Source organism: Anneissia japonica, unplaced genomic scaffold (assembly GCF_011630105.1).
Source record: "Anneissia japonica isolate Jap-2015-1 unplaced genomic scaffold, ASM1163010v1 scaffold288039_len1115542_cov189, whole genome shotgun sequence".
In the NCBI taxonomy this organism is placed as follows: domain Eukaryota; kingdom Metazoa; phylum Echinodermata; class Crinoidea; order Comatulida; family Comatulidae; genus Anneissia; species Anneissia japonica.
This window is the reverse complement of record NW_022726160.1, coordinates 502,375-516,364: the sequence shown is the minus strand read 5'-3', so window position 1 is coordinate 516,364 and position 13,990 is coordinate 502,375. Positions and strand designations below refer to the sequence as shown.

General features: G+C 33.4%; 1 protein-coding gene across 1 annotated transcript in view; it reads left to right on the top strand.

Annotated features, from left to right (window-relative positions):
- The window catches only part of LOC117113035 (clustered mitochondria protein homolog), a 43,161-nt gene that overhangs the window by 14,951 nt on the left and 14,220 nt on the right, over positions 1–13,990 (top strand). The window contains exons 3-13 of the mRNA XM_033256258.1: positions 458–629; positions 1,071–1,205; positions 1,343–1,531; positions 2,708–2,792; positions 4,683–4,808; positions 10,579–10,682; positions 10,790–10,833; positions 10,954–11,138; positions 11,783–12,068; positions 12,940–13,035; positions 13,663–13,741. Coding sequence (XP_033112149.1) covers positions 458–629; positions 1,071–1,205; positions 1,343–1,531; positions 2,708–2,792; positions 4,683–4,808; positions 10,579–10,682; positions 10,790–10,833; positions 10,954–11,138; positions 11,783–12,068; positions 12,940–13,035; positions 13,663–13,741 — 1,501 coding nt within the window. The remainder of the gene's footprint in view (positions 1–457; positions 630–1,070; positions 1,206–1,342; positions 1,532–2,707; positions 2,793–4,682; positions 4,809–10,578; positions 10,683–10,789; positions 10,834–10,953; positions 11,139–11,782; positions 12,069–12,939; positions 13,036–13,662; positions 13,742–13,990) is intronic.

Sequence of the window (13,990 nt, the reverse complement as noted above, 5' to 3'; positions counted from 1 at the left end):
TACTACACACTATGATACCTCTTAGTTTTGTGGAGTGTCACCGTATGTCAGTACGCGCATTGAATAATCATGCAATGAAATAAAAGGATTTTTTTTTTTATTACGTGAAGTGAAGAATATAGACTTCCCTGGTATTATGCTTATTGCAAAATTGTGCTTGAATAAGATTTAATATTGGCGTACCAATATACCAATTATGTGCAAGGTTTTTAGTCACAAGTAGGCACAACCAGAGGCATTTTATCTTCAAGTTTTATGATTGTTTTTATGATCTGTGACACTGTACTTGTAAAACCCAGCCCCATTAAATTATCCATTCACTCTTACAGTATAGTGTTGTTAAACTAATAAATTTAAATAAAATTAATTTCCAGATAGATTTTTTAAATGTTTTAAAACTCAACACAGACATATACAGTATTACATTTCAGTAGTTTTAAAAATTATTATTATTCAGGTTTCAAGTTCTGAATTAGTACAAGAAATCCACCAAGTGTTGATGGACCGTGAAGACACCTGTCATCGTACGTGTTTCACGCTACAGTTAGAAGGCGTTATTCTTGACAACTTTGCCGAATTGAAGACCGTGGAAGGCCTGAAAGAAGGCTGTGTATTAAAGGTGGTGGAAGGTAAGTGTTGCAATTTCTATGAAAAAATAAATTAATGACTCCAGAATTATTTCATTATTAAATATATTATATAGTCAATCAACCCTCAATAATCAGATTAAAATCTTTATACTATTTTTTGATATGCAAGATTAATGGCTAAAGGTCATTAGGTCATAAATTTGAATGAGATGCTTGATCTCTTAAAATTCTAGTGATGCATAGCATGTATAATAGATAATATAAATGCTAGAAATGTACAGGATTTGCATACAAATTTCTCAGTGCAAAAGGTGATGTTTACAAAGACTTAGCAATTTATATTCCTAAGTACAGTAAGAAAATTCTTATGAATCTTAAAATAATAATTATAAAATAATGAACATTTCAAGTATTATTAATGTTCATCAATATTCTTGTTCTTATGTAAATGTGCTAATCACATTTGTGTTTATGATACAGAACCATACACAGTTCGAGAAGCACGTATTCATGTGCGCCATGTGCGTGATTTGATCAAATCGCTTGATTCGTCTGATGCCTACAATGGCGTGGATTGCCAGTCAATGACCTTCATTAATACTATCATCGGAGATGGTAAGAAACATTTTGTTTTAATCGAAGAAAGTATATTGCTTGTATCTAGCTTTTAAAAATAACCATTGTACAAGATGTTTGGGAAAATGTAAAGGGATTTTTCCATAAATTAACTTTACCTTTTTGCATTTTTGAAGAAGAATCGAGAAAAGGCAGCAATGTTGAAGCCGTTGATTGCACTCCACCATCGTACATTATGCCAAAGAGCAAAGAGCGTCCTCTTGTGCCTCTTCTACCGAGCAAGGTTGAGAACAAAGGTCCACCGTGTATGAAAATGGTGACAATGTCAGGATGGAACCCTCCACCTGGACCAAGGAAGCTACATGGTAAGGAAATAGTTAAATTATAGTAAATGCAATTGCTTCAGCATTCCACTGCTGTGTTGGTAATAATTGAGAACCACTAGGCATCAGGGTGCATCAAACATTGTCCTCGCATATATTTTTTTCTCTGTAAAAAACTAAAATAAAATTATTTAAAGATGTACCTGTACTATCAGTCATGAGGTAAAAATACATAATTTTAATTGCTTTTGTATGTTTAAGTAACTTATTAACTTGAAATAAAATCTGAATGAGAATAAAAATTCTCCTGTCAATATTTGGACATGTTAAATAATAACTTTCCTGTATTCAATGGCATAGATCCTTTCTTATTGGCTGCTATTTAATTTAAGGATTTTTGTAGTAAAATGTCTGTAAATATGGTTGAAAGCTACTGTAATCCTTTATTTGATCCTTTTTAATTAATTGCAGTATTCAAAATGTTATGTTATTTAAATATTTGCCGTATTTTCCTGTCTTTTTGACTGATAGTACATCTTTAATGCAAAGTGTATGACCTGCAGTATTCAAAATGTTATTTAAATATTTGCAGTATTTTCCTGTCTTTTTGACTGACAGTACATCTTTAAGCAAAGTGTATGACTTGCAGTACTCAAAATGTTACTTAAATATTTGCCGTATTTTCCTGTCTTTTTGACTGATATAGTACATCTTTAATGCAAAGTGTAGTGGAGATGCAGCTTGGTATTTTGTTTTATGGTTGCTTCCTAGTTCAAAACAACAAATTTTTTTTTCATTACTACAAACAACTCCCTAAGTAGCCTCAGGAACTTTAGAAACTTAGGGAGCCTCAAGGCATCTGAACCCCCAGTAGCCTCATAAAAGCGATTTAGTTTTTAGAGCGTTAAAGTAATATATGGTGTGAATCGCTCACTGTTGGATGAAAATGAAATTAAAACTATTAGACTGTAAAAAAAAAAATTATAGTTCATTTTAATGTAGACCTGCGTTGCGACATTGAATTCTCATGTTTATCAGCGCACTTTTACTGCGGTTAATATATCTATGTGGTTAACTACAATTAACATTGTGATTTATGATAATGTCACACTCTGTTAATGCTCAGATGTAACACATCAATGTGTCTCATCGCACAACTTTGTATATTGTAATGCAATACATCCGATGAGTTATTAATGATGCTTGTTAATGTTACAGGTGATTTGTTGTATCTGTATGTTGTCACAGTGGATGGTGGGGCGTACCATATAACAGCATCAACAAGAGGTTTCTATGTCAATCAGTAAGTTTCAAATTTAGCATTATTGGATTTTTTAAAATAAATTTTATGTGTGCAAAAGCTAGTGTGAATAAATGTGTGAATATTTATATTTGTGAGACACTTGATAGGATTTATGTGAATAGGTTTGACAGTAATACCCAATTATAATCATACTACATGGTAAGAAAATTGTTTATTCACTTGCAGTTTAGGTAGCGTAAGCCCAGTAAGGGTCGCCAGACGGGCGATACCCAAGACATGTATTATCGCCCGACACCAAAAAAGGTCGCCACCGGGCGACCACTAATTTTCAGCCCTACCTATGCAATTCTATGAAGAAAACAACGCGAGCAAGGGATCATTTTTTTATAATGATCCATTCAGGCAGCCACCTAAAATCAGCAGATGGCATCTCGTCGTCTAGAGCTCACAGGTAGCATAATTGGATTTGTTGTAGACGGTCGTATGTCCCTTAGACGATGCAGCGAATGCCGGGCTTAATATGACATTATTTATTACTGTTATATCCTTTATTAAGTCTACTTCAACTGAAATCCATAAATATAGAAAGGCTTTAATAGGTGATATTTTTATTCATCATGGTAATATATTTAAATCAACTTACTAGAAGCAATTTACGGTGGGATAGGAAAAAGCTTTTATGTGAGAAAAGAGTAAGGGGTACCTAATTCCTCCAAGGAAGATTCCTGGAATTAATATACATTGCTGACTACCTTTTCATTCAAGCAGTGCTAATTATGCTGATATGCTATGCTAAGTCTTTGCTGGCGCCTATAATATATTAAACATGCATGTTGTGCATGGAGGTTATTCACTGACTCTAGCCACATGCAGTTTTTACCAGCAATGGATAATTTATTAAGAACTAAATGGCAAACTCACTTTTGTTGCACATCATTAATTTCTAACTGCAATTTATTGCACAAAAAGGGTATTTATGCTGTTATAGAAAGTATGAGGTTTCAAGGTCTTTCACAATCAAAAATATTTGCAATGAATTTTAGAACTGTTTATATAAAGCTAAAGAATCATAGTGTGATTGTGCAAATGTAAATAACGTAAGTAATGTAAGTTCAGTATTATAACAAAGAAAGGCCTAGATATTTAGTCAGTATATTACCATCATAATTATTTTTGTAAATCATTGTTCTGTATTGGATTTATGGTTCAGATGTTTTTAGTTGTCAACAACATAGATGATGTAACTTATTTCTTTAGAGCCACCGGTTATTCGTGCAGATGTCACCTGCTTTTAATAAAAAACGAGACACCATTCTGATGCATCCTATAAAATATAAATCAAATTAGTGTACAGTTACAGCTGTGAAGAGAGTTCTAATTTTTAAATTATAATTACAAAGTGAATGTTTAATAATAATGATAATGATGATATTTAATAATAAGAAATTAATAAAAATAATATTGATACAAAGCGTAGAATGCTATAGAGTGTGTGTATTTTCCTACAATAGATGGCAGCTGTTGTGAATTGTGTCCAAATTTATTTATCATAATTATAAAGTAAATAATAATAATAATAATAATAGAATAATAATAATAATAATAATAATAATAATAATAATTATAACAAGTATACAAATGATGCTTTTTTTTCTTTTAAATACTGGAATCAACCAACAATAAATGCTAGTAGTGTTTTCCCATTTGTATTTATAAATAAAATGCAAATTACAAATTTTTATCTGAATTCTTATATGTTCTTATATTTTGGGACTTTGTAGTTCATTATTTATCATTATATAATGTAATGTTTTTGTTTTCTTGTTTGAGAGAGCCTCTCAACAGTAAATAAGTTTTTTAGGTTTTTCTCAGACCTGTCTTGTTCTGTTTCAATGCTGAAACTAATTGTTTATTTGTCTGATTTGTCAGATCTACATTGGATGTTTTCAACCCTAAGCCTAGCGAACTTAAACACCTAAGCCATTCCCTAGTGGAACTCCTAGGTAAACTCAGCCCGACCTTCAGGAAGAACTTCGCTCAACTGCTTAAGAAAAGGTAAATATATCAACTTGTTATTATACCGACTTTGGAATCTTGCCCATATATTTATCACCTTGTTGTACAATTATTTAACCAGGGCAATAACAGCTTTATATGGCTTTGATTTCTTTGCTTCTTAGGATGTCTGTCTCTGCCTGTTCATCTTATACAACAGTAATTATTGCTGTTTTCATTGTTCATTCTGTTTTTATGTTTTATTTTTATTATTAGAAACATTTAAATTATTGTATTTGCAAATCTGGAGCAAACCAGTTTGGCCAAAGTTTACTTGGCTCTGTACTTTGATTTTGTGTAATATACTTTGCACATGCTTCATTGAACAGCTTTTGTGCTGTATATATCTTCACAATCCTTTACCTTTCAACTGTATTAATTACTTGTTTACTACTAGTCTGCATGTGCAGTCCAGTGTATAGTTATATGATAGGGTGATGTCAAAGGCAAGTTGGTGTAAATAACGGTGGGGTGTAAATAACGAGACAGGGTTAATGAGAGAGTGGTGACTGGTAGCCATCTTCTACACAAGCTACAGTCGTCATTGAGTTAGTTGTCTGTTAGTTCTAGCTCCATATTAACTTGCAATTCATACAGCAACTCTGTAAATAATACGGTCCTGTAAGACTACCGGTACCATACCACATAGACCTACATGCCATGTTGATAAATTTTACTTTGTATATACACTTTAGTTTAATTTACTCCTAGTTTAAGTTTATTATTTTTCTCTTATATTTGGATGCACCGTTGGGTATTGTCCAACGTGTGCCACTGTTACGAAAGTGATATCCATTAAATTGAATTGAATTGAGTGACATATTGGCATACCTATTGCTTTGTTGTTGAGAGAGCTTTTAAAAATAGTTACTGTATATTATTACCTAAAATTAACTTCCATAATCTGCTTACCTATATCCCAATTTAGGACTCTAGATTGGAGGCAATCTGTAACATGTTAAGCAGTGGTGGCTCCATCAAGTCTTCAGGGGTGGATTTAGGGAGGGGAGGGGGAACCATTATTATATTATTTTTTTTAACATAAAAAAATACAAAATGGCATACAATTACGAAATGTTACAATATTTGTAACAGCATATACTGAACACGAATTATACCATTGTTGTATAATACATCTAGGCCTCTATCAAATTGGTGCCCCCTTGTGTAAAAAAAATTCTGGATCCATCCCTGATATTACAGGGAGGTCCAAAGAAAGAGGGCCTCTATTAATGGTGTTCTGGAGTGAAACCGGTGGTGGTCAGAAGTGGAAGTTTAAAAGTTTAGGATGGCAAAAATTGTGCTTTTCAAACCTGTAATCTCAATACAGTTAGATCTGGGAATTAAAATTTTTAGCCAACAACCTCAAGTGTCCTTGGATGACTGGGGGTACATTGCTTGCCCATTGGGTGTAATTCCCTTGACCTTTTCTACTGGCGCCACTACTGGTATATAGGGCAGGGCATTAACTTCCCTTATTGGGTCACACTCTACCTAATGTATAGAGAGCCTGCTGAGTACCGGTTTAGGAACTGTAGCATGTACTTAATCCATTTTAATGAACTTTAATAAAACTAGGGTCAGTTAAGTTGTTAGTGTGTTTATTTATTTATTTATTTTTTTTTTTTTTAAACTTTTGAATCCAAATTTATATTATAATAATAATGCAATAAAACTTATAAAGCGTGTATTAAAGTTAAAAAATAACTTGCCACCGGCACTATATGGTGCCTTTCACATTCCGGAGAATATACAAAGGTGCTGGCGTCAGTATTTCCCTGGTCCCTGGATACTTAGTTGCCAAACCAGCACATTTTTGTGCAACTTTCTCTGCTTCCCTGGGAAGTATCCATAGTCATGCTGCTTTACACGCACAACCCATACATGCAATGCCACACCATTCTACCAGGTACCCATTTATACTCCTGGGTGGAGAGAGGCAAGCGTAAGTAAAGTGCCTTGCCCAAGGATACAAGTAATGCGACGAGTGTCAGTCTCAAACTCTCGATCTCACGATCAGAAGTCCAACAACTTACACGCTGCGCCACACATTAATGTACTACGTTTTAAATTACCATTAGATATCAACTTGCTTTGCATATTTCGCATCTTATATCATATTGGTTCAATCAATTTGAACAATTGTTTTGGAGGAAGCTGGTGGAAGCCTTAATATACATACATATACAGTGTTACATAGTGGTTACTTGCCAGTCTTGGAAATTGTCACTAATTTTTAATAACCTATTGGTCATGTAACGGTTTCAAATCATGAACACCCACATTATTTTAAGTGTTGATTTATTACTAGTTTAGGTCTGGGTCTTATGTTGTCAAGGAGATTATACAGCATAAACCAATCAGTGGATAGGTTTCTTAGTTGACCAGTAGTGATTCAGAGTGGAAGTGATGAGCCAATCACAGGAAACAACCTATATCTGTTTGACTAATTCATGTAACCTTGTTATCAATCATATTTATCGTGTCCCTAAATTTCTACCTTTTTGATTACTTATACATACATATACATACTGTAATATATATGTATAAAGCATAACACAAGATGATTTAAGGATTTTTCTCTTCATATGAATATTTATATATAAATTCATATATGTATTCTACATATTATGTACATTCATTAAAAAATTAATTTTGAAATCTGAGGAATTTGAAATACATTTTTTAGCATACTCGCATAAATATCCTATTCACATATTTGCTAAGTAGAAACTCTAATTGAAATTCCCTAAACTAGCATCCCAATGGTTGTTGATTATCTAAGAAAAGGTCAAGCAAAGCTGCTATGCCTGGTGAAAGGACGATGCATGGTATTGAACCACCCACTATCTCATTCCATAGTTGTTGCTAACTACTACTCCTCAAGCCATACCCACAACAAATATAGGCAGCATATTTAGATAAGAATAATACTGGTAGTAGTGGACCATATTTTTTTGGTATTTATTTTAGTTTAAGTAATTATTTATTTTAAGTAATTTGTGTGTGTTTGCTGGGCCTTGGAGTATAATGATTCTTTTGCACCGACCATGTCACCCAGGGTAAAAGAAAAAAGATAAATGAAATGTAATATTTGTTACTGTATTTGTGGTGTTATTGTTTGTAAGACTGCCAGTGGAATGTAATTTATGAGTTTTTCAGACAATAAAATTATCTTGAATTTTGAATCTTATTTAGTTATCGTAAGCATTATAAAGCAGTAAGGTTAGTTTATTTTATAGTCTCTATTAAATACAAAACGACAATGTAATGGTCTTTGTCTCGGTGGTACTTAAAAATACATTTAATTCAGGAAATAACCCATTATCATAATGCTGTTCATCTACAGATATAAAAGAACTTACCAAAAAAAATACATATCACCAAAAAAACCGCAAACAAAAAGAACTAATATAAGCTAGAAAAGTCACCCTCTATAAATATAAATTTAGAAAAAAAATTACAACCTGTTTTTGGTAGTATTTGTAGCCATGTGTGAAAATTCAACACACTTTTACCTATTAATCCATGTTAACTTGAATAATAATGATAATAAGCATTAATTGCTATCAAATTCAAACTCTTTTCAAATTCTTTATTCAAAATTTACAAATCGTGGCAATGAGCCAAATTGAATGTGAAATAACAAAGGGACTAATTGTAATTATAATGTAATCATTAGCATATCATCCATCTGTTTTGAAAGCTGAACCATTAATGTTATTGCATTGATTGCTACAATCCAATTTGTTCAGTCATTATAATAGTGAACTGAAATAATTTGAAGTACTGTAGTGGTATAGCTAATAGGGAGACAGAATTGAATGTGTAATGGCTTATCATCTTTTACTGAAAAGATCAAGACTTAACCGATGCTAAACGGAGTACATACATGATACAGAGATGGTGTAACCCCATACTTCGATTTGGATGCTAGCTTGGTGTTTGTTTTTTTTTCTTTGATTTTTATTTAGCAATTTTGTTTTTGTTTTCTAAACCATTGTCAAGCGCATAGAGACCTTGTTTATTTGCGCTATATAAATCCATCTATGTTACTAAAACTTACCTTAAGGGGAACTTAAACAATGGAGAAATTAGAGAACAATTTAAAAAAAACATGATGTTGATGTCAGAGTTAACGCTTGTTTTTATTATTTTTATTGTTTCTGTTTTTGTTGTTGTTATTATTATTATTACTACTCGGGTATAAGCCCACACCATACTTTATGCCCAATTTTATGTACCAGCCTTTCTCAAGCAAAAGCCCAGGGTATGACTTTTACAAATATTCTCAGAAAAAAAAACCATCAAATTTTGGCTTTGAATTAGGCATACATAATCCCACACTAAAAAATTTGTGAATTTTTGTGTTCAAAAGTGGGTGTGCTTTCTAAACATTTAGAAACGGAATAAGTTTTTTGCCTGTTCTTTAAATAGATAAAAATAATAAGGTAATTTTCTTTTTATTCTCTTTTTTTATTTCAATATTGCTTTATTCTGTTTTATTTTATTTTCTATATTAATTTATACATATTTAAACTCTACAAATGAGAGAAAGAGGTGTACAACATTAGAATAAAATTAGTCATCCTTCTGAGCAAATTTTGGGCCATTTTAAGCAGTGCCCAATAAATGGGGAGGGGGGGGAGAGATTTTTTTTGTATGATACAGTATGTGCCGTAAAGTTCCATTGCCCATGCTGGCGGCGCTGCTACTGCTGCTGCTTCTACCGCTTGTACCACTCTACAACATTTTTTTTTTTTTTAGTAAATGCCCTGTCTTTGAACTGTTAAATATCCTTGCATACAAGCATCCTTTATTGGCCTAGTAAATTCTTTTAGCCTTTGTTCTTAAAAATGAGGGTACTTTCCTTTCAGTTATGCTCATGTAGAAACCTGTTTTTTCCAACTCTTATCAAAGGTCTTTGTTTAAAGTGTGTTGACTGGAAATATCGTTATAGTTAATGGCAGTGAACTTGCCTTCAGCATCCATTTTGAAACTGCAGGGAGAATTTATATATTTTTTAACCATACTTTATTTTAGGGGCATGTATTGAATAGTAAATATTCTTTTATCCATTGATCAGGAGTTCATTCCTTTATAATCTCAAAAAAAAGAAGCTATAGAAAATATATACTCACTGGTCCATGTAAATAAGCTAATACCGTTAAATTTCCAACCCTTGTAACTTTGGTTCGTTTGAGTTCCTTTTCCTAGTGTCACTATGACTAACAAAACCCACCCTTGTTATGTAAAATATTGAGTCATTCAAATTGAAATTGTTGGTGTCTTTGATAAATTATAGGTGCAGTTACATATAACCTAAAAATAATTATGCGGCTCCTCATACCTTTATCACCATGAAGCAAGATACATTGTAGCAAAACTTGATTTGTTTGAGATTTTTAATCTTGTGTTGATTGATTTATCATTTATGTCAATGGTTTATATATCAGTCATCCAAATTAGTTAACCATAGGGGGTTTTTTTTGTATACCATGTCCTCAAGAAAAAATTTGTAGGGAGTGTTCTAAGTTAAGTCTTTGTAGTAATGGGGTAAAAAGGAATGGTATTCATATTGGATTAAAACCTTCAACTTATGATAAGGTCATCCTAGGTCAAGAGGTCAAATATATATATATACAGTTTTTGTTTTTGAAGACCCAAGTACTTAAACCAGTAATGAAGTGCCTAGGTAATTTGGGTACCATGTATTTTGTAAATTGTACACGCTTAATTATGAAAGTGCCTCTTTTTCTTCACAACGTAGATCACAGCGCCATCCATTTGAGAGAGTCCCAACACCATTCCAGACCTTCAGTTGGCTGGCGCCCTCTACAGAGCACTCGGTAGATACGATCCGTGCTGAGGATGGTGAGTATGCTTTTTAACTATTTCATTCATATTATAAATCTTAGTAAATGCATATATCAGCATTTTATAAATTATTTTTAAAATATTTTCTTTTTTTCAACTTGAAGCCTTTTCTTCACGCCTTGGATATGAAGAGCATATACCTGGACAGGTAAGCTTATATGTTTTTGTGTTTTTTAATAATTTCGGAAAACAAGTTTTTGAAAATGATAAATTATTTGAAATCTAAAATGATTTCTTAAATCACAGAATAATGTGTTTTCATTTTAAGACTCGAGACTGGAATGAGGAAACAATGACAACAAGAGAATTACCCAGGAAGCAGTTGCCTGAACGTCTGCTACGGGAGAGGGCGATCTTCAAAGTACACAGTGACTTTGTGATGGCAGCAGCACGCGGAGCTGTTGCAGTGATTGACGGCAATGTGATGGCAATAAATCCAGGAGAGGAATCTAAGTAAGAAATAATGAATAAAACAAATTCACAGAGCAAATTTAATAACTCCTGAAGAATAATAACCATGGAATACAATTAGTATGGTATTAAATCATGAAATAGAAAAAAATAAAAATAACCAAGAATGAAAAAGACTTGTTTATCTAATGAATTCCTAATTCAATTTATACTGTTCTCTATTAGTATGAACCAGGTGAAGGGGGGGGGAGCTTGATGATCAGTTTGTGATTTTGTCGGGTGACTGGTGGGGTGCAAGTAATTTTTGGAGGCGCGTGCAACCCCCATGTGCACCCCCTCCTCCAGATACACCACTGCAAGTACATATTTTTTTATAAACTAATGCTCATTAATAGAGCAGCCAGCAGCATCTTTTAGACAGACTGGCTCAATATATTTACATTATGTGTTCGCTTATAACCACATATAATCTTCACAGCCGCAAATAATAATCATCATCATCCCAACCATCTACATATATCATAACTGTCCTCACCAAACAAATCATATTTGTCATTATCATATCATCATCATTATCTTTACTCCCATCATCATCATGAGTTATCATTGTCATATTATCATTAATCATAATTAGCATCACCATCATATCAATCATTGAAAGTACTTAATTATTTTAACCTCTAAAGATTCCTCCTAAAAATTATAACAGAGAATTCAAATTCTGAGGTACTGACGAAACTGCTATTGGTCAATTTTCAGAATAATGACCTACATGGGGTAAAAGCATACTGCAACGCAGATGTGGAGGGTTTGTACACGCTGGGTACAGTTGTTGTTGATTACCGTGGCTACAGGATAACGGCACAGTCTATTATCCCCGGTATTCTGGAGCGAGAGCAAGAAGAGTCCGTTATCTATGGCTCCATTGACTTTGGCAAGACAGTCGTCTCTAGTGAAAAATATACAGAACTTGTAAGTAATCAATAAGCCATCTTGTAGTTTAAGTGTACATATATGTGTCAAAGCTCAAGAAATATAAATGAATGATTGGTGTATGTTATCAGCTGCATATTATAGGGTTATTCATTAACAGTAAAGATTGATTAAAGAGTTTGGCTACTATAATCAGTTAATAGTAGTAGTAATACTAATATGACGTTGATGCCGATGGATAGTAGTAATATTAATATGCCGCTAACTGAATAATATCATACGTAGTTTCTCTTAGAACTCATCATTAACATTTTTGCAAGATCTTTTTTTATAGCTGCCACTTATCTTTGTTGTTTCATACACACATGACAGACTCAATCTGTAGCCTCCTTTAACTGACATCTTAAAGCACATCGTTTATAAAGCAATATTGTGAATGCACTTTAGCTGCACACTGTTTTAATTAAACTGTCAATCAGACAGATTATTCATGCATCCAGGGAAATAATAATATACTACTATATTTATCTACATGTTAGGATACAGTTGCTCTGTGCATTTAGTAGTATATGGCCACTATACAGTAGGTATTCAATAACTTGTTTGAATTTTAGGACCTGATGTGTTATCGTACTGGATACTCAATACATTCTCATATACTTGCAAAAAAAATTGATTTGGATGGAAAGCAAACCCACGACCCCCAGATATTACTAGCCTGGTGTCATAACAGAGACTGCCAAGCTTACGCTTAGGTGTCAAAATTGCATTGCAGTACCCGCTGCTTCTTGGGGATTGGATTCAACGTTAGTCTTGATTATTCAGTACGATAACAAGTCCGGTACGGCAAAGCAACTCTCCTATGGTATTTTCATGACACAAATCAAAATTGTTTGAATTTGTTATACAGTTGACCAAGTCCGCTCAGCACCTTAAGGTTCTTCCTCACAAAGTCATCAATAGTCAAGAGGATGAGGTAGAGATTTACTCATCAATAGAATGCAAGGTATGTAGTATGTGAACCCTTTCCAGTCGTACGGCGCACGACTACGCCCTCTTTGACCATACTTCATAGCAAGGGGCGTCGCATGTACGCCCTGTATAGCTTTCATGATAATTATTTTATAGCTAAGCTGCCCTCAATAGGATTTTTTTTTTAGTGTGATGTAGGAGTATTTCTATAGAGGGCCTCCTGTATTCAGACCAAATAAAATGCCTGCGCCCTGTAAAAACCCGACATTTAGTGTAGATGATGTAATTTCCCAGCTTTGGTACAGCCTCAATCAATGGTAATGGGGCAGACTGGAAAGGGTTAATGATAATTATTACTCTAAAGTGATGATAATACTATGAATATTTTAGCTTTTGAATACAGCCCGAAATAGTGCCTCATAGTGACTGCAACTTTCTTCAAATTTAAGCATCAATGCATTTAGTGTTTGATTAGTAATGCAGTCAAGGAAGGGGATCTTTGACATATCATTTGCCCCTCTAGTTCTAACCTATCTCCCAACTGCCTTCTTGTACACATTTTCTCATTTGTTTAAACCTTTACCTGTATCCAAGTAATAGAATGTTTAACAAGAAAACTGTACACTAATCACCAACACTCTGGTCCACATTCTTTTTTCAGGGTATACGTGGAAATGATGGAAGACACTACATTCTTGATCTTCTCCGTACCTTCCCTACAGATGCCAATTTCTGGCCTGGTAAGAAACTAACACTGGATTTTTATTGGTTATTATATCCTTTAAAATAGTGCCACTAACCAACAAAAAGTGAGCTTTCCCATTACTGGTAGCTTCTTTTTTTTCAAGTCTATACACAAGTTCATATTGAGCTATGTTGGTTTATTTCTAAAATTCAACCATACATTTTTCATGTATAGTGGTGAAAGGATTGGTAGGAACAAGACTGATGTGAACATTCCTTTCTTAGCCCCACACCCCCTCCCCTCC